General features: G+C 46.2%; 2 protein-coding genes across 2 annotated transcripts in view; one reads left to right on the plus strand and one right to left on the minus strand.

Moving 5' to 3' along the window:
• The window catches only part of LOC119952927, a 1,042,551-nt gene that overhangs the window by 934,196 nt on the left and 80,748 nt on the right, over positions 1–27,607 (minus strand).
• LOC119953606 (procathepsin L-like) lies at positions 20,163–26,539 on the plus strand. The gene is made up of 3 exons (XM_038778031.1): positions 20,163–20,304; positions 22,885–23,007; positions 25,972–26,539. Exons 1-3 carry the CDS (start codon positions 20,173–20,175, stop codon positions 26,308–26,310), a joined length of 594 nt encoding a protein of 197 aa, XP_038633959.1. The 5' UTR covers positions 20,163–20,172; the 3' UTR covers positions 26,311–26,539.

Here is a 27,607-nt window from a genome sequence, read left to right on the forward strand (position 1 = left end):
CCTCCAGCTTCAAACGGGCCCAAAACATGTGGACATGGTTTGCAGGCCCACCCGCGCACCGCCCACACCTATCCTCCACCCCCTCAAAAAACCTACTCATCCTGGTCACCATCATATGTGCCTTGTGGACTACCTTGAACTGAATAAGGCCTCGCACATGAAGAGGATGCGTTCACTCTCCTCAAAGCCTCCCCACACAACCCATCCTCCAACGCCCTCCCCAGCTCTTCCTCCCACGTGCTCTTGACGTCTCCTATTGGGGTGCCCTCCCAGTCCATTAGTTTGTTGTAGATCTCTGACACTCTGCCCTCAGCCATCCCAGTTTTCAACACCACCTTGTCCTACATCCCCAAGGATCAGTGATATTTCTCAGCTGAGCCTGAACACAGAGACGAGTTCAGATCCTGTTTCTGACGACTTTCCAATATATATCGAGACAGACACTGGAGTAACTGCCCAGGAATAACCACCTACTGAATGAACAGAGGACACTTCCAAGGTCTCGCGTAGCCAAGTTCCAGAATGTCGAGTACAACCCAAAAGGAATAGACATCCGCCTGAGAGGCTGTCTTATTAAGTTGTCTATGTGTATAGAGACACTGGATAAGTGGGTCTGTTGTAATAATGTTCAGAAAGTTGTCATCATGCTAAAGAAGTAAAGAGGGAAGAATACATTCCTGCTGGTGAAACATCACAAGATCTGTCGTGACATCAGGAGAATCTTTTGCGCTGGCTTCAGTTCTCCATCTTAACCCTGCAACATCTCTGAATAAACCTTGCATCGTATTTGTAAAAAATGTACGCGTGTGGCACCACAATACTCATTGTGGCACTCAGAGATATAATACCTTTTTAATGCATTTCTGACATTCCTTTCCTCACTCTCACTTTCTCTCCATTCCTGTGTTTCCCAATGGGACTTTTTTTTTTTTAAATTTAGATTACCCAATTACTTTTTCCAATTAAGGGGCAATTTAGCGTGGCCAATCCACCTACTCTGCACATTTTTGGGTTGTGGGGGCGAAACCCACGCAAACACAGGGAGAATGTGCAAACTCTACACAGACAGTGACCCAGAGCCGGGATCGAACCTGGGACCTCAGCGCCGTGAGGCGGTTGTGCTAACCACTAGGACACCGTGCTGCCCGCCCAATGGGACTTTTAACGGTTATATTAATATCTTGTTTCTCTCGTCACTACCACAGATGACTTTACCTTGTGATGCCTCTATTCATTATCAGCGACAGACAGATACCTGCTCCATCCATTCATTCCCTACTGTCTGGGAAAATTCTTTGCTCAAAATGTAAGCATGAGAAAAATCAACTTCAACTCTGCCCAGTTAGTGTAGAGATGATACAGGGCTGGTTAATCTTTGGAATTGATGACTCAGATTTTGACTCCAGGTTCAGTGTGCAGAGAGGGGAGAATTCCAAGCTCTGCAAAGCCAACCTTTACAAATAGCAGATCTGCAGTTCCAATTTTTGTTCCGGGATTTGAGATCAGTCCCACTTCCCGAGAGCAAGTGCAGAGGTTGCCAGGTGTGGAGGGAGGCAGGGTGCAAGACCTACCTCTCTACTCTGGCACATTGTTCAATTTACTTTGAAATATAATTTAAAAAAACAGAGTTTTCCAGTTCTACCCACTCCCACACATTCCCCACTCCCCATCCATGTCAATTCATACTATCCTTCTCCACTGATCCCAATGGCTCCACATACTTCTCTGTGCCAACACATGCCCCTCTGCACATCCCCTATGCCCCTCATACCTCCTATAACCAACTCATGCCCAAACCTGAGAAATCATGTTGACATAAACTAAAGTTATCTGTCTATGGATGATGTCACTATTACAAACAAAAACATCCTCATTGATAAAAAAAACAATCAATACATCGAAATTCCTTCAACTAGGGCGGGAATCTCCGTTCCCCCAGCCGCATATTTCCCAGCGGCGTGCCATTCGCTGGCGACGGGGGGGGAACGGAGAATCCCCACTAGTTCATGGAATTTCTATATATTGATTGTTTTATTTAATCAATCAGGATATTTTTGTTTGTCTGTCTTCCACCACCTGTCAAAGGGATTTCTCCTTGAAACCACCCCATGCAGGTGGGTGAGGGCTGCACCGTGGGAAAAGTGAATCGCAGCGGCCAGAGAATTCCGGCCCATTTGGAGTTGCCAGTCATACTAATTTAACAAGTACCTCACTCTGATAATATGGGTTTGTAAAATCAGTCATTGCAAAAGAAATCCAACAATGGCAACACCCAGCTTATGTCAACGGACAGTATGACATCTAGCACCGATTTTCTTTGTACATCAACCATTTTCTTTCAATTAATAGTCCAGCAAAGTTAAATCCTTTGACAGCTTTGATTTGTGTTTGACAGTGCCAATGTGTTTCAACATTTCTTTGACAGTTTGGCCACTCTTTGGCAGCTTGGCAGCCCTTTGACAACCTTGATAGTTCCAAAACGTTTATGTACTTTTTATGCACAATCAAGTCTACTTTTAACAATCCCAAAGTGTGCCTTATCTCTTTCAAAGGGCGCCTTACCCACCTCAAAGTGTGCCTTATCTCTTTCAAAGGGCGCCTTACCCACCTCAAAGGGTGCCTTATCTCTCCCAAACCATATCTAAAGGGGTATCTGACCTCTCCAAAGGGGTACCCTGGCTATCCAAACAAATCCACTAAATTCAGATAAACTCTTACCTGGAGTAGCCTGCATATGCCAGGTCACATCCCTGGCCTACCAAAACCCCATTTCTGTGGAGGCAGCTGATGATTTAAATGGCCAGTTAAATTCATAAAACACCCGTGCCTGAACCCTGGCATGACTCCGGCCCCAGTCCCAAGGGAATAGGAAATGCTGTGTTGGGGGAGTGGGATTAGGATTTTCGGCCATTCCTGCTATTTCCACCACAAAAATTAGCAATGCTTAGGAAAGCACGCAACAAAGAGGCCGGGAGTAACCAGCCCATCTATGGTTGGACCTGTCTTGGGGGAATACGGCGGGCCACCCAAAAATCCATTGACCTTTGACGAGATCAGATGACCCAGGTGATAGGCAGGCTGGAGAATCTCACCCTAAGTGACTTTAGTGGGGTGTTGTAACTTTCTTATAGATTTGGATACGCAGATTAGGAAATCACAGGAGGATAATGAATTTTGAGACTGTGCCCTGGGTAGTTTTCTGCGATAATTGGACCTCGAAGCAACAATGGAGGAAGGCCATGATAGAGATTGTTCCATGCCAGGCAGAAATTTTAACAGTTACAGAAGGATCTGCGAACAAGGAACTGGAAATAGAAATGGAGAATGTTTGGAAATTGTGGTTAGAGGTTGTAACAAACTAAATCAACGAATGTTAAAAATATTGGGAAGTTGCCTGAATATAATTTCCCCACTTCTTACAGTAACCGTTCTATTCAACCCATTTACAGCATCTACCTCTTTATCTGAAATGTGTGGCTCAAAATTAGCTACAAACAGTAATCAGCATCTATTACACAGAAACATAGAAAATAGGAGCAGGAGTAGGCCTTCAATCCTGTTCTCCCATTCAATATGATCATGGCTGATAATCTGTCCCAATGTCATATCCCTGCTTTATCCCCACACCTCTTGATATCATTAGAATCCAGAAATCTATCTGTTTCCTTCTAAAATACATTCAGTGACTTTCATAGAAACGTTCATAGAATCCCCACAGTGCAGAAGGAAGCAATTCGGCCCATCAAGTCAGCAACGGCCCTCTGAAAGATCATCCTACTTCGGCCCACACTCCCACCCTAACCCCGTAACCCCACCTAACCTTTGGACACTAAGGGGCAATTTAGCATTGTCAATCCACTTAACCTGCGCATCTTTGGACTGTGGGAGGAAACCGGAACACCTGGAGGAACCCACACAGTCATGGGGAGAGAGTGTAAACTCCACACAGACAGTGACCCAAGGCCAGTATTTAACCCGGGTCCCTGGCGCTGTGAGGCGGCAGTGTTAGCCTCCATGGCCTTTTGTGGTAGAGGATTCTACAGGTTCACCACTCTCCGAGTGAAGAATTTTCTCCTCATCTCAGTCCTAAATGATCCTACCCTGTACCCTGAGTCTGTGACCCGTTTCTCTAGACCAGGGGTGGGCAAACTTTTCCGTGCAAGGGCCACATTCAGAAATTCACAATTTTAAAGGACCGCATAGTATATTAATTAATAGTCCCGGTTGTAACCAATTAGCGTGCGGCATATACCTCAGCGCTTCCCCCGGTGGCATCCTGCCTTTAGCCCTCTTTTTCTCTACTTTTCAAAAATGGCGCTTCACCCGGTTATGATTCTGGGCGCCTCATATAGCACATAGAACATAGAACAGTACAGCACAGAACAGGCCCTTCGGCCCTCGATGTTGTGCCGAGCAATTATCACCCTACTCAAGTCAACGTATCCACCCTATACCAGTAACCCAACAGCCCCCCCCCATTAACCTTATAAAAAAATATTAAAAATTTAAAAAAAAAAAAATTTTTTTTAAATTTTTTTTTTATGACTTGATCTTGGTGGGCCGCATAAAGACCTTTGGCGGGCCGTATGCGGCCTGCGGGCCGTATGCGGCCTGCGGGCCGTAGTTTGCCCACCCCTGCTCTAGACCCACCCTCCCCCGCCGCCAGCCAGAGGAATCAATGTCCCTGCAACCAGTATGTCCAGTCCTGTCAGAGCTTTATGTGTTTCGATTTGATCCCCTCTCATTCTTCTAAATTCCAGTGAATACAGACCCAGTGGATCCAAACTCCTGTCATGTGATAATCTAGCAATCCAAAGAATCAGTCTGGTTAACTTTATTTAACCTCCTGGTGCTCGGATGTGGTGTCCCTAGTGTGCTATTGCTCCTCAGACTGAGAATATCTGACCGATAAGTGCCGCCCTTTTTACCTCCCACGTGAATTAGCCTGTGTGCTCATCACAGCAGTCTACATCCACCCCAGACGGAAGTGAAGAAAGCACTTGACGAACTACACTCCACCATCAACAACCAAGAAACAAATCACCCTGACGCCCTAACAATTGTGACTGGAGACTTCAACCTGATCCACCTCAGGAAGGTTCTACCCAAACTCCATCAACATACCTCCTGCCCCACCAGAGGTGCAAACACCCTGGACCACTGCTACATGAGCATCAAAGGCGCCTACCGCTCCATTCCCCGACCACACTTTGGCAAATCTGACCACAAGGTACGGTACGGCAGCACGGTAGCATGGGGGCAGCACGGTAGCATGATGGTTAGCATAAATGCTTCACAGCTCCAGGGTCCCAGGTTTGGTTCCCGGCTGGGTCACTGTCTGTGCGGAGTCTGCACGTCCTCCCCGTGTGTGCGTGGGTTTCCTCCGGGTACTCCGGTTTCCTCCCACAGTCCAAAGATGTGCGGGTTAGGTGGATTGGCCATGTTAAATTGCCCGTAGTGTCCTAAAAGTAAGGTTAAGGGGGGGTTGTTGGGTTATGGGTATAGGGTGGATACGTGGGTTTGAGTAGGGTGATCATTGCTCGGCACAACATGGAGGGCCGAAGGGCCTGTTCTGTGCTGTACTGTTCTATGTTCTATGTAAGTTGGTACTCCTCCTTCCGGCTTACAAACAGCAACTCAAACATGGTGAGCCAGTCAAGAAAACCGGGTAGTGCTGGTCCAATCAGAGGGCAGTCTCCACGATTGCTTGGAGTCAGTGGACTGGTCCATATTGAAGACCGCAACAGCTAACCTGGACGAGTTTGTAACCACCGTCACAGACTTCATCAGTAAGTGTGTTGAGGACTGTGTACCAAAGAAGACAATATAGGTGTTCCCCAATCGGAAACCCTGGCTCAACCATAAGGTCCACTCCCTGCTAAAGTCCTGGAAGGAGGCGTTCAAGTCTGACGACCCTGATCTATATAAGAAATCCAGGTACGACGTATGGAAAGCCATCAGGGACGCCAAAAGACAATTCCGGATAAAACTAGAGTCCCAGGCCAACAACACAAGCCCAAGATGTCTATGGCAGGGCTTACACGAGATCACAGACACAAAGCAAGGCCAGGTGGAATCTCTGGCCTGGAGCACCCTCCCCGATGAACTGAACAAGTTCTATGCCCGCTTTGAACAGTCAGCTAATACATCAGTGCCACCCGCCCCAACAGCCTTGGACACACCCATACCCACTATTACAGCCTCAGAGGTAAGAGCTGCCTTCTTGAAAGTAAACCCACGGAAAACGACGGGCTCCGATGGAGTCCCTGGGCGAGCACTCAGAGCCTGCGCTGACCAGCTGGCGAGTGTATTCACCGATATCTTCAACACCTCACATCTCTGCTCTGAATCCTAACCTGCTTCATGAAGACCACCATAATACCAGTACCAAAGAAGAACAGGGTTGTGTGTTTCAACGACGACTGACCGGTGTCCCTGACGTCTATTATGAAATGCTTCGTTCGACTATTCAATGGTCTCGATCCATTGCAGTTCGCTACTGCGGCAACCGATCCACAGCAGATACTGTCTCTCTGGCCCAACAATCAACTCTCGAACATCTCGACAACAAGGACACCTACGTCAGACTGCTGTTCATAGACTACAGCTCCGCCTTCAACACCATTATTCCAACAAAAATAGGAACTAAACTTTGCAACCTTGGACTTGAATCCTCTCTGTTCAGCTGGATCCTTGACTTCCTCACCAACAGACCGCAATCTGTCAGGATAGGCAACAACACCTCCTCCACAATAGTCCTCAACACCAGGGCCCCGCAAGGATGTGTACTCAGTCCTTCACTGTACTCCCTATACACACACAACTGTGTGGCAAGATTCAACTCCAATTCAATCTATAAGTTTTCAGATGATACGACTGTTGGTCGTTCTGGGTGAGTGTGCTTAACACTCAATTTGGCTCTGTTTCTTGTTCTAAGCTCTGGAGTCGCCAGGTGCCGTTAAGACACTGCCACAAGCTTCAAGGTGAAGTTCAAAGCAATAAAACCGTACACCAATTAGTAAGTCCAAACAACTAGAGTTTATTATAATACAATTATAATAACTACCCATGCACACGCTATATGGTCAGGACGTTCTTCATGACCCGTCCTGGAAAGTGAGATCCCTGATCTGACTCTATACTTCTGGAGAGACCCCATCTCGTAAAGATGTGGTGGGTCAGGATCTTTGCAGCTGTCTTTGCTGTGTTGGTGCATGAAGGGAATGCCTCTACCCTATTTGGTAAAGGTATCTATGACCACCAGAACATATTTATAGCCATTCCTCCAAGGGGGCAATGGACCTATAAAATCGATCTGGAGGTTTGTCTAGGGGCCATTAACAGGGCGAGTTTGCCTGAGTTGTGCCTTCTTTGAATACCTCTCTGGATTATTCTGCGCACAAATTAAACAATTTTCAATATAGTGGATTACATCTTGTCTTAAGTTGGGCCACCAACAGAGTTGTCTCAGGTGTCTTGTGGTCGGGTCGATCCCTTGGTGTCCATGACTGTCATGGAATAAGGCAATCATTTGATTACTGTCCTGGTCAGGAATCACATACAATTTATCTTTAATGATCACACCCTCATGTGTGGTCAAAGCGTGTTTGAATCTATCGTACTGGGCCACAAAGTTTCCTTTAAAAATCTCCTGGAGATTTTCGTCCCGCTTCTGTGCCTGTACTAAATCTTTGATTTCTGTCTGTGAGACCTGAACTGCACTCACAGGGGCGCTAGCTGGTGCGCTAGCTGGGGGTGTCCAAAAGTGACCTCGCCTGGAACCTGCTTTTGCCAGTGCATCGGCTTTTACATTTCCAGAGGGGGATGACCTATGGTGACTTCTGACTTTAACTATGCCATACGTCCTATCCTTTGCCTTCTCTAGGATATGGCGGAGTAATGGGCCTGATGGAAGGGGGTTCACGTCTGCGGAGACAAAACCTTTTGTCCTCCACAGGGGTAGAAAATCGGTCAGGCTGTTACAGACATATAAGCTGTCCGAATATATGTCTGCTGGGCTGGGGAACGAATCTGGGTGGTCCACTATATAAGCAACGGCCGCGAGCTCTGCTGCCTGCGCGCCTAAGTGACCTGGTAATTTTAATGCGATCTCTTCTAGTGCGTGACCCTGCGCATCCTCAACATAAATACCGCATCCAGTGATGCGTTCTCCATCTAAAACTATGGATGATCCGTCCACATATATTTTCAATGGGGCACACGTGTCGGTGTGCTGGAGGCTCTGGCTTGAATTCCCTATCTTCCTGGGGGGGCGTCTTTGCAATGAAGGGTCCTGTGTTGTCTAGGGGTGCTACAATCTCACATTCATGGGGTTGTCCTGGATACTGGAGGTTGTCCGCTAAAAATGTGTGTGTTTTGGTTCGTTTAACTGTTATGTCCCGTCCTTGTAACAGTAGTGTCCACCTAGCTGCTCTTATCTGGCTCACTGAACCGTCCTTCAGTCGACCGTCTAAAAGTAACTGTGTGGGGGTGTGCTTGGTCAAAATGGTAATGGGATTAAGTCCGGTAATGTACAAGAAGTACTGAACTGCCCAAAAAACTGCTAGGAGGTGCCTCTCGCAGGCTGAAAATCCTTGTTCTATGGGGTCTAAAAGTCTTGAGGCATAAGCCACGGGTCGTAGCTGCTCATGCCGTTCCTTAAGGAGCACGGCCAAGAGGGTCAGATCTGTGCTCGCTACCTCTATTGCATAGGGGGAGAGTTGGTCTGGAACTTGTAGCGCGGGTGCTGCGCTAAGGGCCTTCTTTAACTCTTCCACAGCCTCTGTATGCTGCGGAAGCCATTCCCAAGGGGCTCCTTTCTTAAGTAGATCTGAGAGGGGGGCTGCCTTTGTCGCAAAACCATCGATATGGTTCCGACAGTACCCAACCAGTCCTGAAACATTCTGGGGAATGGGCAATTTGACAATTGATTCAATTCTTTTGAATTCGATCTCGCGTTTGCCGTGCGTGATGACTGTACTCAAATACATCACTTAATTCTCTAATATTTGGGCCTTTCTGGGGTTAACTTTACATCCAATGTCTTGTAAAATTTCCAGGAGCTCGGACAGAAGCGTGATGTGCTCTGCCTTGGTGTCTGTCTGCAGTAATAGGTCGTCCACATACTGTACCAAACATTTGGGTCGGGAAAATTTGGCTAATCCATTTGCCAGCTGTCGGTGGAAAATGGAGGGGGAATTGTGGAATCCTTGTGGGAGACATGTCCACTTATACTGCTGTCCTTTGAATGTGAAGGCAAATTTGTACTGGCACGCTTTTGTCAATGGGATTGACCAGAAGCCATTGCTAATGTCCAATACCGTGAAATATTTGGAATGGAGTCCCTGCTTGAGCATGGTCTCGGGACTTGTTGCTACCGTGGGGGCTACTGCTGTTGAGTTCCCGATAATCAATGGTCAGACGCCATGATCCGTCGGGCTTCCTCACTGGCCAAATAGGGGCATTATTAGTCGAGACTACTGCCCTAAGTACACCCTGCTCTAATAAGCTCTCTATAACCTTTCCAATTTCTCCCTCTGCTTCTAGGGGAAATTAGTACTGTCTCTGTGGTCTCGGGTCAGGTCCAGTAACTGGAACTTGTCCAGTCATTCTGCCGCAGTCGTGCCGGTGACTGGCAAATGCTGTCCTGTTTCGGTTCAAAACTGCCCTAACCTGTTTGTCCGTGCTAAGCGTGGTCAGGTCGAAACAATAGCCGCCTACTGCGCTAATCCGATTTGCATACTCTCCTACTGTGAGAATTGCGGGTGCTCTGTCCGATTTTGCCATTCTCCAGACACATTGATTGACTGGATCGAATGACAGGCTGTGGGCATTCATAAAATCAATACCCAGTATGTGTTCTGTTGTGCGGGGCAGACTAACTAAACAATGGGGTGTCTGGTGTAGATGTTCCCTAGCTGAATTGATATAGGGGCTGTAATGTGTTCCTGCTGCGAGTGACCTGTAAATCCGCTGAGTGTAATGGTGGATGTGGTGGGCCACGTGTCTGCCTGTGCTGTGGTGGTGGAATTAATTGTTGTGCGAAACCCTCCTGTGTCCCACAGTAATTCTATGGGCTTCCCTCTAATCTTTGCTGTGACCACCTGCCTTCCGGATCGGTCCCAGAGGGTGTCACAGACCCAAGTGGGGGAGCCCGAACACCATCAGTCCATTCCGTCCACATTGGTCTGTCCTGACTGCGTCTCTATACTGTGGATAGGCTTAGCTATGTTCCTGTTCAGAGTACCTGTCTGCTGGCCTCTCTGAGATCTCTGTGGGCCGTTGCATTCCCTTGCAAAATGTCCTAACTGTCCGCAGTTGTAACATTCCTGTGACTTCTGTGGGGGGCTGTTCTTTCCTTCATTTACCCATGCGGGGGTTTGGTGCGCTCTTACTGCATGTATGTCTGCTGCAGCCTGAGCTTCTTCTCGGTTCTTCACTTTGACCTTGCCTTGGACAGATTGCTCCCAAGCACGGGACAATCTTTTCAAAACCCATTTTTCATTATGGGCCTCTTCTGAGGGGTCATAACTATTTCAGAAATTCTGTCCTGCATCTGTGGCATGGGAGATTATGGTGCTGGTCCATTTAACCATATTATCGCGGGTTAAATGTGCTCGGTCTAAATCGCCAAAAACGGCAGTGAAATGAATCCACAGCTTTCCTGCGAATGCTGTGGGATGCTCTGTCCTCTTTTGCCTACACTTAATTAGGCCTTTGACTGGGTCTCCTCTATTGTACCCTATCGCATCTAAAATAGATGTATGCATCTCTTCGAGGGTGCCTCCTCCAACGCTCTGTGGGTCGGGGAGGGCTGCTACAACCGATGAGTCTAAACTCAAAACTGTGAGCTTCACTTGCTCTCGCTCATCCAGGCCGTACATGGTCGCCTGCTGTTTCACTTTTGCGAAAAATTGGTGGGGAGAAACGGGGTGATTTTCTCACACGCGTCCCTGAGTTGTGTTACAGTTAAGGGGGTGGTGTAGGTGATGTCGGGTGCGCCTTCTGTGGTTGCCTTTCTTTGGGTGGTGACTGGGTTCATAGGTGCGGGTGCTATCTGATCTGTGGGGGGTTGGGGCGCTTTCCTTTTCTGCTGCGCTGCTGGCGCACATGTTCCCTGAACATAGCGCTGCGCTGTCTCACTCAATTCTTGTCAATCTGGGGCATTTTCCTCATCTAACTGTACGGAAAGCAGAGATTGCAGCTCCGCAATCTGCTTCCTACACTTCGTGTGATCCACTGTGCTCTGCCTTTGCTCAGTGATGGCAGCATGGAGTGCTCTTAAACTGCCTTTAGGTCAGAGCATTGCCTTTACAGTGCCTTTACCTGCTTTTCTGACTCTTCTCTTATCAGGACTGCACGCTGCACATCTTGATAGGCTTTTTCATATTGGGTTTGGGAACTGCTCAGATGGGCTAGACGGGACTGATGTGCCCTCTTGGCATCACCCACCTCTCTATCCTTCTCTGCCAGCTTCCTTCTTAACTCTAGGTTTTCCTTTTCGATGTCCCTGACATCCACTTTGCTCATTCTATTCTTTTCCTCTAATTCTGCTCGGAGCGTCCGAACGACCTCCTCTGTGCCTCGCAATTGTGCCAAGCAGGACACAATTGCTATCGGCTTGCGTGCTTTACTTAAATTCTTCCTGTGAATTTGAGAAAGGTTCTCCCACCAAGTATGTCCTATACTCCCGGGACCTGTCTCCTCATTCACACAAAACTCACCCCAAAGGGGCCATCCTTTCCCTTTGAGATATTTCCTGAGTTCCAGCTCCCATACGGGACACAGGCCTACTCTGCTACTGTTGGTCGCTGCGACCACGAACTGCTCTGGGTTCATGAGGCGTTCCATTGCCTGCATGGCCATTTCCTCTTTCTCTCTTTAATTTGGAACAGGGGATGATCAGGTAATGCTTTTAAATACGGGTACGGCTTTCGCTATGTTCCGATTATGAAACTCCCGACAGTTTGACGCAACAAACATCTCTCAGCTTAACCTTACAATCCTGTTAGTTACGCATGCAAAAACACACTTCCGAATTATTGTTATTGATTTGAACTCCTTGAACACTTGTGGCTTTGCCTTTTTCCAATTGGATTTCCAATTCAAATTTCTGGGTTCTCTCGGAGTGGGGGGGCCACTTCTAATCGAGTCCCGGCAGAGTCTGCCACTAAATGTTGGTCGTTCTGGGTGAGTGTGCTTAACACTCAATTTGGCTCTGTTTCTTGTTCTAAGCTCTGGAGTTGCCAGGTGCCGTTAAGACACCGCCACAAGCTTCAAGGTGAAGTTCAAAGCAATAAAACCGTACATCAATTAGTAAGTCCAAACAACTAGAGTTTATTATAATACAATTATAATAACTACCCATGCACACGCTAAAAGGATTAAACTTACTCCTATCACTAAACAACTAATACTTATCTCGAAGGAACTGCTGGATCAGGGAATAAGGCCTCTTGCTCTGCTCTGGTCTGCAGACTTCAGGTTGGTATCAATTAAAAAGGGAGTCATGCGTGCCTATCTCTGGTAGCGGTCGTTGGGAGGCACTTACTTGTTGGTGGCTGCTGTCCGAAGGCTGGAGCAGGAGACTAAACCATGTGTGGGACCTTTCTTTTATAGGTCCCAGGGGGTCCACGCCCCTTTGGGCGGACTCCCTTACCTGCTTGGAATCGATTAGGTCTCTTCCCAATCGATTATGTTTGAACCCCCCCAATCATGGGGCAGTTCCTCGGTCGTTGGGGTCGTTCTTGGGACTTATTGTTTTGGGCTTCTCTGGCTCCAAAGGGTCTGGCCTTCCATAGAATGTATCGATCTGTGTTTAACTTGTTTCCATTGTATCTGGGGATCGCCCGGTATCGCCTCATTAGTATGTTAACTGGTTTCTTTTCACAGTGCTGTCTGGCTTCTGCAACAGTCAAAACTGGTTTCTGCAGTCGTCCCAATATACAATCGTTTTGCAAGCTGTTTGCTTTACAACATGTCCATTTTCCCTGCATTCCTTGCAATCTTCCATTTTGTGTTGGGCAGTGGCCACCCCATGTGGCACACGACTGTGGTGGGTCGTATCTCAAACAACATTAAATCAGACTACAGAAGGGAGATAAATCACTTGGTTGCATGGTGTACCGAAAACAACCTCTCTCTAAATGTCGCAAAGCGCCCCCCCCCCCCCCCCCCCCCCCCCGGCATCTACATCAATTGCTCTGAACTAGAAACGATTGATAGCTTTAAGTTCCTGGGGGTCACCATCACTAACAGTCTGTCCTGGTCCACTTACATTGATGCAACAGTCAAGAAAGCCAAACAACGTCTCTACTTTCTATGGAAGCTAAAGAAATTTGGCATGTCGACACCGACTCTTACAAACTTCGACAGATTTGCCATAGAGAGCATCCTATCCAGCAGCATTACAGTTTGGTATGGCAACTGCTCGGCCCAAGATGGCAAGAAACTGCAGAGTGTGGTGAACTCTGCCCAATGCATCACACAAGCTTGCCACCCGCACATTGATTCTGTCCATACCTCCCGCTGCCTCAGGAAGGCAGACTGCATTGTCAGAGACCCCTCCCACCCAGGCTTTGCCCTCTTTCAGACTCTTCCATCAGGCAGAAGGTACAGAAATCTGAAGACCCGCACATCCAGACATAGGAACAGCTTCTTCCCCACAGCTACTAGACTCCTCAATGGCTCTCCCTCGGACTGATCTGTTCCCGGTAAGAATACTGTTCATTACACCCTGTGCTGCTGCTGCTCTTGTTTGGCCCTTGTTCAGCACTGAAACCAATCACTATTTGTTGATATACCATTGTCAATGTACTCTGTTGATTATTCTTCGTCTACTATGTAGGCACTATGTACGTTCCCTTGGCCACAGAAAAATACTTTTCACTGTACTTATATGTGACAATAAATATGTGTACTTATGTGACAATAAATATCAATCAATTTGCACTCCCTCGATAACAAGTACATCCTTTCTTCGATAAGGAGACCGAAATTACACACAATACTGCAGGTGCGGCCTCACCAAGGCTTTGTACAGTTGCAGTAAGAACCCTTGCTCCTGTACTCAAGTACGCTTGAGATGAAGACCAACAAACCATTTGTCTCCCTAAGTCCTTACTGTACCTGTATGACTGCTTTCAGTGACTGATGCACTAGGACACCCAGGTGATCATTTCCCAATCTATCTCCATTTAAATAATACTCGGCCATTCTATTGCTCCATCCTGTGTGGATAACTTGTTTAAGTTACCTTAAAACCTCTTAACATCCTCCTCACCATTCACATTCTCACCAGGTTTTGTGTCATCAGCAAACTTGGAAATATTACTTTGGTTCTGTCATCCAAGTCACTGATGTATATTGTGAATAGCTGTGGCCTAAGCTGTGAACCTTCTGGCACCCCACTAGTCATTGCCTGTCACTTTGAGACAGGAGGATGTGATCATCAATGATGCAGGCAAAGGGACCAAGCTGACTGCAGTGGAGGATCAAGGGATAATTTTGTTTTCTCAGAGGGTAGTGAGTCTCGAGAATGAGGAACGGTTGGCCAGACTGGATTCATTTCCACTAGAGTTTAGAAGACTCAGGGGTGACTTAATTGAAGTGTGCAAGATGCTGAATGGTCTTTATAAGGCGGGTGAGGGTGAGATCAGATCTAGATGGCACTGTTTTATATTTAGGGACTGCCCCTTAAGGACAGAGATGAAGAGAATTGTTTTCTCTCAGAGTCTTGTGTGACTTTGGGACTCGCTGCCTCAGGAGGCGCTGGAGGAAGGGGGAGTGGGGGGGGTGGGGGGGGGGGGGGGGGGGGTTGGCCACTGAATAGTTTTAAGATATGGTGGATAGGTTCTTGTTTGGCAAGAGAATCATAGGGTATCATGGATAAATCGGAACGTACCACGTTTCAGGCCATTCTTTCCTGCACCGTATGAGGTAGACAACGTTGGCCGAGTCGCATGAGTATGTACCGTGTACCTGGTGGTGGTGTTCTCAGGTGTGTTGGTAGTATCCATGTCGATGATCCGACATGTAATACAGAGGTTGCCGCGGCAGGATTGTGTGGTGTTGTGGTCGCTGTTCTCCTCAAGGCTAAGATAGTTTGCTGTGAACAATTGTCTGTTTGAGATTAGGCGGTTGTTTGAAGGCACCACCACCCCAGCCAGCGCCGGCATCTCCACCTCTTAAATGATATTGCCAAATGCAAATGTTCGAGCATTGTGGTTTGAGGCAATTGATGACATTGATGTCAGTTTTGGTACTTGCAATGTGAAATGTTAATTGAATGGCTGCTTCTGAGAGCAATCAATGACAAATGATAACCAAATGATTGTTTTGAGCACAGCTAATGTCAAATGAGTGCAAATGAACACCGTTGAAGACAGATGCTGTCAAATGAAGTCAGAAATTTGGGGTAGGGAGGCTCAAGGGGCTGAATAGATTAATCTTGTTCCTAACTTCCCAGTAGTGTTGTTTTGCTGAGGTTGAAAAGGGGCAGAAGATGATATTTCGTTACCTGGCCCATAATTAACCTGTTCGATGCTGTCAGGGGGGGTTGAAACTGTCCACAACTGTCCAGAGAGGATCCAATGTAAGAATTAAATTTCAGGCCTGTGCTCCTGTAAAGTTGGACACTGTATACCTGTGGTGTAGTGAGCTGGTCAGAGCTTGAACACAGGATCAGTTTACTCATGCTGATCACACTGCTTAATATGTTTGGATCACAGCAAGGTCAATGGACAGGTTATTTGGCATCAGAGGTGCTTAGAAAAATCTGGTCCACCCTTAATGGGATCAAAGTGCAGCTTCACAGACACCTAGTGGTTGAGATAAATAGAAAATTAATCACAATTTAAAAAGAGGTGGTCATCCAAATCTAACATTTCAAAGTATTATTATAGTATTCCCTTTTAAAAGAGGAATTTGATTCTTAAGCAACTTTTTGAATGACATGCGACAATCCCACGTCATTTGTTCTTCACTGTCTTCCATTTCCCAATCAATGATGTGTCCATAGATTTGCAGGGATGGATCCTGGGAGGCTGTGTGTGTATAAAATGTGGGAGGATACCCACCATTCAGTCGAGCTGCTCGGAGGATCTCTCCAAGGTGAGTTTGTTAACAAAGTTTCTGTCTCATTCTTTCCAGTGTTCATTGATGGGTCAGGTGGAGTGGGATGGGTTCAGTTCACATTCTGTGTGTATGTCCAGGTGGAGTGGAGTATAAATTCACCGGTTTTAGTATTCTGAGAAAGTGGTTTAACATTTTTCAAATCACCAGGTTTATAAACATCTCCTGCCCTGTGCTATTTTTTAATATTTATTTTCAGGATGCAACAGAGGCTGGTAAAGCCGGCATTTATAGCTCATTCCAAGCTGTCTCGAGAAGCTGGTGGGGAACCTTCTGTTTAAACTGTTGCAGTTCTTGTAGTGAAGGTGTTCCCACAATGCCCTTCAGTAGGAATTCCCATGACAATGACGAGAGAGCAGCAATCTATGTCCAAGTCAGGATGGTGTGTGATTTGGAGAGGAATGTGGAACTGGAGTTGTACCCAAGACACTGCTCTTCTTGTTCTTAGTGTTAGAGGTTGTAAAGGAAGAAATAACCTTGTTAATTTGCTGCAGTACATCCTGTAGATAGTACATATGGCAGCTGTAGTGTAGTAGACGGTGCAGGAGAAACTGAGTCTCCGAGCAGGAGCACCAATCAAGTGAAATGCTCCGACCTGGATGGTGTTGTGTTGTTGTGACTGCACCTTCTAGGCGAGTGGTGATGATTCCATCACACTCCTGACTTGGAGCTTGGAGATTTTGGAGAGACTGAATGGTCAGGAGGTGAAACACTTGCCTCTGCCCTGCATGTGCAGCCAGAGTGTTGACATGGCTGCTCCAGTCCAGCTTCTGCTCAATGTTGTACACTAGACATTGGCTAAGCTAAGGCATAAGGGGGGGGGTTTATTTTTCATTCAGAAACCAAGGTGAGAGGTCAATGGCCATCAAACAGAATGACAAGTTTATAAAAAAACTAGGAGGAAAGGGAAACTAAATTGCGAAGGACTTAGAAATGTCAAACTTGGGCAGTATGGTGGCCCAGTGGTTAGCATTGCTGTCTCACGGCGCCGAGGTCCCAGGTTCGATCCCGGCTCTGGGTCACTTTCCGTGTGGAGTTTGCACATTCTCCCCGTGTTTGTATGGGTTTCGCCCCCACAACCCAAAGATGTGCAGGGTAGGTGGATTGGCCATGCTAAATTTCCCCTTAATTGGAAAAAATGAATTGGGTACACTAAATTTATTTAAAAAAAGAAATGTCAAACTTGCAAAGTATTACAATGTATTCACAGCACAGAAACAGGTCATTCAGCTCAACAGGTCCGTATTCATCTCTATACCACATATGGACCTCCTCCCATTCCTTGTTATCCCACTCCATCAGTCATCTGTTCCTTGTTCCCTCATCTGCTTGTCGACCTTACCCTTAAATTTCCTTCTTCCTGTTCTATTGCTGAGTCCCTCAATCTAACCACTCTGTGCATAGAGACGTCTCCTCTGAATTCTCCATTCGATATTTGTGAGTGAATATCTTATATTTATATTTCTCTCTATGCTTGTAAACCCTTTCAGAATCTGGAGGATATCCATCAGGTTACCCATCGGTTTTCTCTTCTCTAGAGAAAATAGCCCAGCTTATTCAATATTTTGTGATATGAGTATCCCCTCAGGTTTTGCATAATTCTAATCAATCTTTTTTGCAACTTCTCCAGTGTCGTTTTTGGGCTTGAATCTGATCATGTCACTTACATGATGGGGAAGGAGAGGAGGACTCTGTCCCCAGTAATTACCAGTATCTATTTGAATGGTAGCACCATTTTCAGAGAACACCAATTCATTGCTCTGATCTGGTGGGCTTTTAAAATGCATTCTCAGAATGATGGGTATTTCTGACAAGGCCACAATTTATTGTTCAGCCCCAGTTTCTCTGATTCAGCAGAGTAGCTCACTGTGGCAATTCAGAGAGCAATTAAGAATAAACCACATGGATGTGGATGTGGTGACAAATCTGTTCAGAGTTCTTCAAAGAGGCCATAAAGAAGTTTGACAAAGAAGAACCAGTAGACATGATTTATTTAGATTTCCAGAAGGCTTTGACAAGGTGCCGTAGAGGAGACTGTTAAATAAGTTAAGAGGCCATGATGTTAAGGGTAAGATCCTGGCATGGATAGAGGATTGGCTGACTAGTGGAAGACAGAGTGTGGGGCTAAATGGGTCTTTTTCAGGACGGCAGCCAGTGACTAGTGGTGTGCCTCAGGGGTCGGTGCTGGGACTGCAACTATTCACAATATATATTAATGATCTGGAAGAAGGAACTGAAGGCACTGTTGCTAAGTTTGCAGATGACACAAAGATCTGTAGAGGGACAGGTTGTACTGAGGAAGCAAGGGGGCTGCAGAAGGACTTGGGCAGGCTCAGAGAGTGGGCAAAGAAGTGGCAGGTGGAATACAATGTGGAAATCTGTGAGGTTATGCGCTTTGGAAGGAGGAATGGAGGCATAGACTATTTTCTAAATGGGAAGATGCTTAGGAAATCAGAAGCACAAAGGGACTTGGGAGTCTTTTCACTATTCTCTTAAGGTTAATGTGCAGGTTCAGTCGACAGTTAGGAAGGCAAATGCAATGTTAGCATTCATGCCAAGAAGGCTAGAATGCAAGACCAGAGATGTACGTCTGAGACTGAGGCTCCAATTTGGAATATTGTGAGTAGTTTTGGGCCCCATATCTAAGGAAGGATGTGCTGGCCTTGGAAAAGGTCCAGAGGAGATTCACAAGAATGATCCCTGGAATGAAGAGCTTGTCTTATGAGGAACTGTTGAGGACTCTGGTCTGTATTTGTTGGAGTTTAGAAGGATGAGGGGGGATGTTATTGAAACTTACAGGATACTGAGAAGCCTGGATAGAATGGATGTGGAGTGGATGTTTCCACTTGTAGGAAAAACTAGAACCAGAGAACACAATCTCAGACTAAAGGGACGATCCTTTAAAACAGAGATGAGGAGGAATTTCTTCAGCCAGAGGGTGGTGAATCTGAGGAACTCTTTGCCATAGAAGGCTGTGGAGGCCAAATCACTGAGTGTCTTTAAGACAGATAGATAGGTTCTTGATTAATAAGGGGATCAGGGGCTATGGCGAGAAGGCAGGGGAATGGGGATGAGAAAAATATCAGCCATGATTGAATGGTGGAGCAGACTCGATGGGCCGAGTAGCCTAATTCTGCTCCTACATCTTATGGTCTTCAGGTCTTATATGGAACTGGAGTCACATGTAGGCGAGGCGAGGTAAGGATGGTCATTTAGGGAATAAAGAGCATTTCAGTAACAAGTGAACCAGTTGGATTTTTATAACAATCCACCAGTTTTCTTTGACGCTTTAATGGCTGCATATAGTGACACCAGTCTTATTAGAACATAGAACATAGAACAGTACAGCACAGAACAGGCCCTTCGGCCCTCGATGTTGTGCCGAGCCATGATCACCCTACTCAAACCCACGTATCCACCCTTTTCCCGTAACCCAACAACAACCCCCCCCCCCCTCCAACCTTACTTTTTAGGACACTACGGGCAATTTAGCATGGCCAATCTACCTAATCCACCTGACCAGAATTAATTTAATTGGTTAATTCCCTCATCAATCACATCCAGAGCCCACTATTTTACTGAAAGCTGCTTCTTTTATTTACAAACTTTTATTGGAAGTTGATACATTTCCTGGATGGTGCTAAGCCCGTAACATAACCACTATATTACTTGAGCCATTTGGTCAGTACATCTTCGGCTGGAATGCTATCACTGAATGAGGATCATTCTTCAGATCAGTATAATTTAAATTAATTTCACAGGCTTCTTTATAACCTACTCTTTTTAATAATTAGTCTTGAATAATTGAACAACATTAATTAAATAGACATAATGGCAGAAAGATTACAGTCCACTGACCATGAAGTATTTTAATCTGTTCAATAAACCTAAAATGCAAAAAGGTGACACCAATTGATTGAGGAAGATAGTATTTGTACATTTGCAGAATATTTTTACCAAAACATTATTTCCCCAGTAATCTGTGAATATTGGCCACTCCATGTCTGATGCCATTGGTTTTGCTCCATTAGATTGTCCATCATGAAGCTCTCTCTGTTTCTGGGCTGTGTGCTGCTGTCGATTCTGGTTGTAGCTTCAGGCCACACATTTGACTCAAAACTGGATGAAGATTGGAAGAACTGGAAATCACAAAATGAGAAGCAGTACACCGAGGTAAAAGGGGAATTTGTTCTAATGTGGAGCTTATTCCAAACATTCAGCTCATTGTGAAGGGGGGAGAGATTCCACACACTTGGTAAACTATTGAGGGTTAAGATGGGAGAGGTGAGTTCTCTGTTGGGGCAAATGGATATGTGAAGTGAATTGAAAATATATTGATCCTAAAGTTTGAAGGGAGTTCTCTAAATCTCAAACGCCAATAAGAGGGCCAAATGAATTCACAATTAAACAGCAGAGAATAGGGAACAACTTATTATAGCTGACATGGGTCTCGCCCACTGGCTGGGGAGCTGGTGAGAGCCCCTCATCCCCTACTATTAGGAAGGCCCACTGAATTAGGTGTCAATCAGGACATTACTGGGAAGTGACAGGGTTCGCACAGGATAAAGAACACCAAGGGTGAAAATCCCAACTCCCAAGAGCTGCGATTCAACTTAAGGCTGTCAGCTATGCATTGTTTGTCTGGTGGTAATGTTGCTTCCAGTAAAATACCCACCTGAGGCCTAGTCCACCATTGAGTGGTGGCTGGCTGGGGGTTGCAGTTGGTGATGACCTGACAGCAAGGGCAAGGCTGAGGCTCTCACTGGACCCCAACACTTTGCAACACTGGGTCCCTCAGTCAGGTACAGAATGACCCCAACTTGGAAGCCTGAAAGCAAATCGAACAGGGTTTGCTTTTCAACCTTGGCACATGATAAATGCTCTGCCCGGTTCGATTTCAACAGGGGTGGCAGGAGGCCCCTAATTGGGCATTTATTGTCTACATTAGAACCTCAGTCGCCAGTGGTGGGGCAGCTACCCATGAGCCTTCACGCCCTGAACTTCATTGGATAAGAGGAATGGAGGGGGTGGGCCTAGGGGGTGATCCCACCTTACAGCCTCCTGCCCATTTAAATGCTCCTCCCCCTCATCACAAACCCACCTCAGGGAAGGAAGGGAATTAAATTCAGTCTTTGGTGTAAATTAGTTTACTGGATTCCACTGGGCCTCTGTTGAAGTTACCATAGAAACCATAAATACACCTTGAGTAGCTTCAGGACCATTCTTTGTCAACATATCGACATTGTCATCACACTCACCAATCAGAACACTCTGCCAAAATTAATGGGATAAAGGAGACAAAATCGTTTTTTAAATTTAAAGTGCCCAATTGTTTTTTTTAATTAAAGGGGAATTTAGCATGGTCAATCCACCTCAGCGTGCCATTTATAGGTCCAGGCAACGGGTGATCGAGGGGGTCGTCTGGCCAGACTGTCTGTCCCTCTTCCGCGCTTACATTCGTGACAGGGTGTCCCTGGAAAGGAACATGCGGTGTCCACGGGCATCATCGAGGCTTCCGTGCCCAGTGGGCACCACAGTGGTTGGAGTGCTTTACTAACTCCTTTATCTGCACTCTTATTTGATGTTTTTAAGTTTCCATTGATCTTTGTTATGTTTGGGCAGTGCCCCTGACAGGAACAGCCCTTTTTTCCTTTGCCCCTCAGTTTGTTTCCTTTCTTCTGTTTTGTTGGTGGACCTCAAAAGGGTGGCCAATCCACCTACCCTGCACATCTTTCGGTAGTGGGGGTGAGACACAGGCAGACATGGGAAGAATGTGCAAACTCCACATGGATAGTGACCCGGGGCTGGGATCGAACCCGGGTCCTTGGTGCCGTGAGGCAGCAGTGCTAACCACTGAGGCACCGTACCGCCCAGAGGGGATAAAATCTAACCTGGGAAATGTAAATGTAAATAATCTTTATTGTCACAAGTTGGCTTACATTAACACTGCAATGAAGTTACTGTGAAAAGCCCTTAGTTGCCACATTCCGACGCCTGTCTGGGTACACAGAGAGAGAATTCAGAATTCTCAGCTGGTACAGGAATTGAACCCGCGCTGCTGGCTTTATTCTGCATCACAAATCTGCTGTCTAGCCCACTGAGCTAAACCAGCCTATGAATGATCCATATTTCCTTTCGATTTCCAATTTTCTGTTACTCATCACAAACATTATATCCTGGGATAAAGATGTTGACCTAATTCAGCCGATTATTCCTACCGCACTTTCAGGCTGGGATTCCAGAGTGGGAAATGTGCCGGGTGGGTTGACGCAGTCAGGTTGAGATGCAGAGAGAGATTCAGTCTCAGAGACATGACAGGAGCAAGTCGAGCCTCACTGTGCCTTGGCAAGTTCCTGCTGGTCATATATTCGTATGCCATGAATGCTCATTATATTAACATTTTTAAAAATTGCTTCTACCTTTCTGACAATGTCAGCGGTACACGAGGATCTCGTGTGACTGCAGGAGCTGGCTGCTGACACATAAACAAAAATGCAGCTGACTTCCAGCTCTGTCATCAGGACTGCGCACCCTAGAAAAAAGACTGCCTAAAGCTTTGATCTCTCAGAGCGCGGGTTCAATCTGCTTTACCTTTCTGTGTCTATGGGAAGAGGAATGAGTGTATCTTCTACAATATGAATGAGAGGATAGAAACCTGACAGCAAAATGTAACTTCAGTTTTTGCATCAGGATTCTAAATAATTTTACGAATGGAAAATGCGACAGCCTGACTGCCTTAATGTTTTTATTCAGGAAGAAGAGACCTACAGGAGAAAGATATGGGAGGACAATGTGAGATACATCGAACAGCACAATCTGGAGTACTCAATGGGGAAACACACGTTTACTGTGGGAATGAACCCGTTTGGAGACCTGGTGTGTACAAGCTGTCTAGTCTAGGGCATCTATTAGCTAAAAGTTATTGTGGTACTATTATTGAATGAGGTGTGATATAAGACCATAAGAAATAGGAACAGGAGTAGGCCATTTGGCCCTTCAATCCTGCTCCACCATTCAATAGGATCATGGTTGACCTGACATTCCTCACGTCTACGTTCCTGCCCTTTCTCCATATCTCTTGATTCACTTACTGATCAAGAGTCCAGCTATCACGGCCTTAAACATACACAAGGACTCTGCCCCCAAAGCTCTCTGTGGCAAGGTGTTCGATAGACACACAAACATCTCAGAGAAGAAATTCCTCCTCATTTCAGTCTTAAATTGAGATCCTCTGGCCATCGACTCTCTCATGAGGGGAACATCCTCTCAGCTTTTACCCTGTCAAAAGCCCCTTAAGAATCCTATATGTTTTAATGAGATCACTTGTCATTCTTCTAAATTCCAAGGAGTAGAGTCCCAACCTGTTTAAACTTTGCTCATGAGGGAATCCTTCCACACCGGGGATTATCCTGGTGAACCTGCTCTGAACTGACTCCAATGAAATAACAGGGCTGGATTCTCCGGTACCCCAGCCGCATGTTTTTCGGTGACGCTCCATTCGCTGCTGGTGGGATTCTTTCTTCCCTCCACTTGCCAATGGGATTTCCCGTTGAAGCCACCCCACGCCATTGGTAAACCCACAGACAGGGGTGCACTGCCAGCGGGAAGAAAGAATCCCAATGGCTGGAGAATTCCAGCCAATATCTTTCCTTAAATAAGGAGAGCAGTACTGCTCACAGTAATCCAAACGTCGTCTCACCAGCAGCTTGTGCAGTTGTAGCAAGACTTCCCGACTCTTATACTCTAACCCCCTTGGAATAAGGGCCAACATTCCATTAGCCCTCCAGATTACCTGCTGCACTTGTGCTAACTTTCTGGGTGGGATTCTCTGATCCTGAGGCTAAGTGTTGACGCCATCGTAAACGCCATTGCGTTGCACCACATACCGCTCCAGCTGCTGATCCCTGGTGTCAAATGGGTGTCGCGGGTCTGCGCATGCGCACAGTGGGACTGGCGCTAATGCGCACATACCCAGTGGCTCCCTTCTCCGCACCAGCCCTGATGCAACATGGCGTAGTGCTACAGGGGCCGGCGCGGAACAAAAGAGGCCCCCAGCCCAGGAGGCTGGCCCACCAATTGGTGGGCCCCGATTGTGGGCCAGGCCACAGTGGAGGACCCCTCCTCCCCCACCAGGCAGCCCCGGATGGATCCTTGCCGAGGTCCCGCCGAGTAAGAGAAGGTGTGAACGGCGCCGGCGGGACTTGGCTTTTTTTGCATGGCTGCTCGGCCCATCCCGGGCGGAGCATCCCCGCAGAGTGGCCCCCGCCCGGCACCGCGTCAACCGCGCCAGCACAAATGACTCAGATACTCCCCTCTCCAGAGAATCGGCGAACTGGCGTCGGGGTGGCGTGGTGAGATTCACGCCTGGCCCCGGGGTGAGAGAATCCTGTCCACTGTGTTCCTTGGACAAGTACCTCAAATCCCTTAATATTATTGCTTTCTGCATTTCATTAATATCCTGTGCTTTTGGAATAACCTTCCAAAATAGCCAACTTGATTAGTGGTATCACAGCACCTCATTATAACAAAGAATCTACCCTCCGTTCCCAATGTTTCTGTCAAAATAGATTCCTCTCTCCTTTTGATATCTAAGTGTGTTACATTTGCTCTGTCAGTCAGCCAGCACCATGGGCTCGTTTGTCTGCTGTACTTTCTGAACAAAAAGCATGGGATGGGTTCACCGGCACCAAACCAAATGACAATTTACAAATGATGTGACAGTGCTGACAGTTTTCAACCCACCAGCTGAATTAACTCCCCATAGCCCTAACCTCCCCGCTGTGAGGGGCTAAAACCCAACACTGGGACCAATAGCAATTTCTTTTCTTTTGTAAATTTAGAGTACCCAATTTTTTTTCCAATTAAGGGCAATTTAGCATCGCCAATTCACCTACCCTGCGCATCTTTTTGGGTTGTGGGGGTGATACTCGCGCAGACTCAGGAAAATGTGCAAACTCCACACGGAATCGAACCAGCGTCCACGGTGCCTTGCGGCAATTTTAACTCCAATCTGGTATCTTGTCATTCAAATCATTGGGAAATTGATTGGATTGTGAATGTTAAGTAATAAAGATGTGAAATGTTTGATCCCGGTACAAAATGGCACCTTTCCCCACCCCCAAAAGAGACTAAACTGATTGGAGATCGGTCCATTGACGCTCTCTGTTTTCTCAGGTTTGATATGTGAACCTCCACAATTCACGTGGGCAGGATTTTTGACAATGGGCAGCATCAAAATAAAATCTGATCTCTGTGTAACAACTACTTTCCATTGTGATCAGAAATGGGAACGCTGCCCGACTTTCCCCTCTAAATCCAAGGGTCCTGAGGCCAATTCTAGACCAACTGCAGCCTGGGCTGTGAGCAGGGAATTAAGACCAGGCTAGTGATGGAATATCCGAGCCTCCTGATCGGGATGGTTCAGTTAAACACCAGTAAACTCAGCCACAATGGGGAACTTTACCCACTCTCCTCACTGTGAAAGTGCTCTGGAAGTTTGTAAGACCAGAAGCTTATCAAATTATTTCACACAAAATCAGGCATTGCTGCTGCCATTTTGTTTGTTGTACCCTAGACCAGAGAGACACTTTATCACCTTCAGAATTTCCACCCATATTTATCTTGGAGTGTGTCGAAATGGATGGACAATTTTCTGAAGTTCTTTACTTTACTCAAACATTAGACATGAGTATGGAATTTCAGCGCTGCTTGATACTTTTTGCTAAACTCAGTATATGGGTGAGAATATGGCCCCGTGCGGTTATCTACTCTCCTCCTGCACATTCTCCATTCAAAATCCATCAATTCATTAATGAATGCCTGATGTGTTTGACTTTCTAGACTGATAAAGAGTTCAATGAACGCATGAACGGATTCCTCCCAATGGAAGCTGATAACTCAACTGAAGAATTTGAAGGAGACGAATTTGATGAAGATGAAGAAAGTGATGGAGATGATGATGAACTTGATGAAGAAAGTGATGGAGATGATGATGAACTTGATGAAGAAAGTGATAGAGATGATGATGAACTTGATGAAGAAAGTGACGATGATGTGACACGTGTATTCGTCGATTGGCGTAAACGTGGCGTTGTAACTGCAGTGAAGAACCAGATAAAAATCAGGAATAGCCATTCAAATCATTATTGGGGTGGGATTTTAAGATCAGCTGCTCTCTAAATTTCTCGTCCCGCTCGTGACGATGCCCACCAGTGTCAGGACAGGAAAATCCCACCACAAGTGTGAGGTTCTAATTGGCATCGGGTTTCGATCCTTTTTGCCTGAAAATGCCGCTGCTGCTTACTCACTGCAGCTGTTTATGTGCATTGGTTATGGTCGGGCATGAAATCATGGTGGGAATTGTCAAAGTTAAGTTCATTTTTTTACATAAAAAGGCTGTTAAATGTTGTATTTAAATGTATAAAAGCTTTATTAAGCTGTTCAAATAGATTTAAAATTGAAGTGCGGAAGTACAATTGTTGCATGCTAAATAGGAATTTCAGATCGAACCTGGCAAAACCCAAATCAGACAAGTTCCGAGATGCGCTCTCCAAGCTCCTTGTCATATTATGTCCAGTCTCAATTCATGAGCATTGCATTGTATACTCTAATTATGCACTGTTTAATTATTCAGATGCCGAATGAAAAGTGAATGGGATACATATTTTATATAGAAAACACTAACCAACCTAGATATCAGTTGTATAGGTCGGAGAAATGAATTCCTGTCCCCCTCACCTTTTGATCAAAGCAGCCAATTCCACGTTTTGGCTTTTCAATGATCGTGTCTTAATCATTTAAACTGACACATTGTACCAATTAGAATTATCAAGATAATTATCTGGATAATGACAAAATCCATTGATATTATTCTAGCCCTTAGTAGTTGACCCTATCACTAAATTGTCTCTCATCATCTGAGATGAGGGACAGCACGGTAGCATGGTGGTTAGCATAAATGCTTCACAGCTCCAGGGTCCCAGGTTCGATTCCCGGCTTGGGTCACTGTTTGTGCGGAGTCTGCACGTTCTCCCCGTGACTGCGTGGGTTTCCTCCGGTTTCCTCCCACAGTCCAAAGATGTGCGGGTTAGGTGGATTGGCCATGCTAAATTGCCCGTAGTGTCCTAAAAAGTAAGGTTAAAGGGGGGGTTGTTGGGTTACGGGTATAGGGTGGATACGTGGGTTTGAGTAGGGTGATCATTGCTCGGCACAACATTGAGGGCCGAAGGGCCTGTTCTGTGCTGTACTGTTCTATATCTATATGTCCCCTTTTAAATACAGCATTACATTGCTTCATATACATGAAATTAGAACATAAGAAATGGAAACAGGAGTCACCCATTCAGCCCTTCAAGCCTGTTCCATCATTCAATATGACTGTGTCTGGTCTCCCACCAACTTGTATAGAACTTTGGTGAGGCCACTGTGTGCAATTTTGATCGCCACATTATAGGAAGGATGTGATTGCACTGGAGGG

The sequence above is a fragment of the Scyliorhinus canicula genome, chromosome 18 (assembly GCF_902713615.1).
Source record: "Scyliorhinus canicula chromosome 18, sScyCan1.1, whole genome shotgun sequence".
Lineage (NCBI taxonomy): Eukaryota > Metazoa > Chordata > Chondrichthyes > Carcharhiniformes > Scyliorhinidae > Scyliorhinus > Scyliorhinus canicula.

Coding starts and splice junctions, on each gene's coding strand:
- LOC119953606 (XM_038778031.1), top strand. CDS start 20,173: ATGAAGCTCTCTCTGTTTCTGGGCTGTGTGCTGCTGTCGATTCTGGTT. Junction 20,305..22,884: donor ATGAGAAGCAGTACACCGAG/GTAAAAGGGGAA, acceptor GTTTTTATTCAG/GAAGAAGAGACCTACAGGAG. Junction 23,008..25,971: donor TGAACCCGTTTGGAGACCTG/GTGTGTACAAGC, acceptor TTGACTTTCTAG/ACTGATAAAGAGTTCAATGA.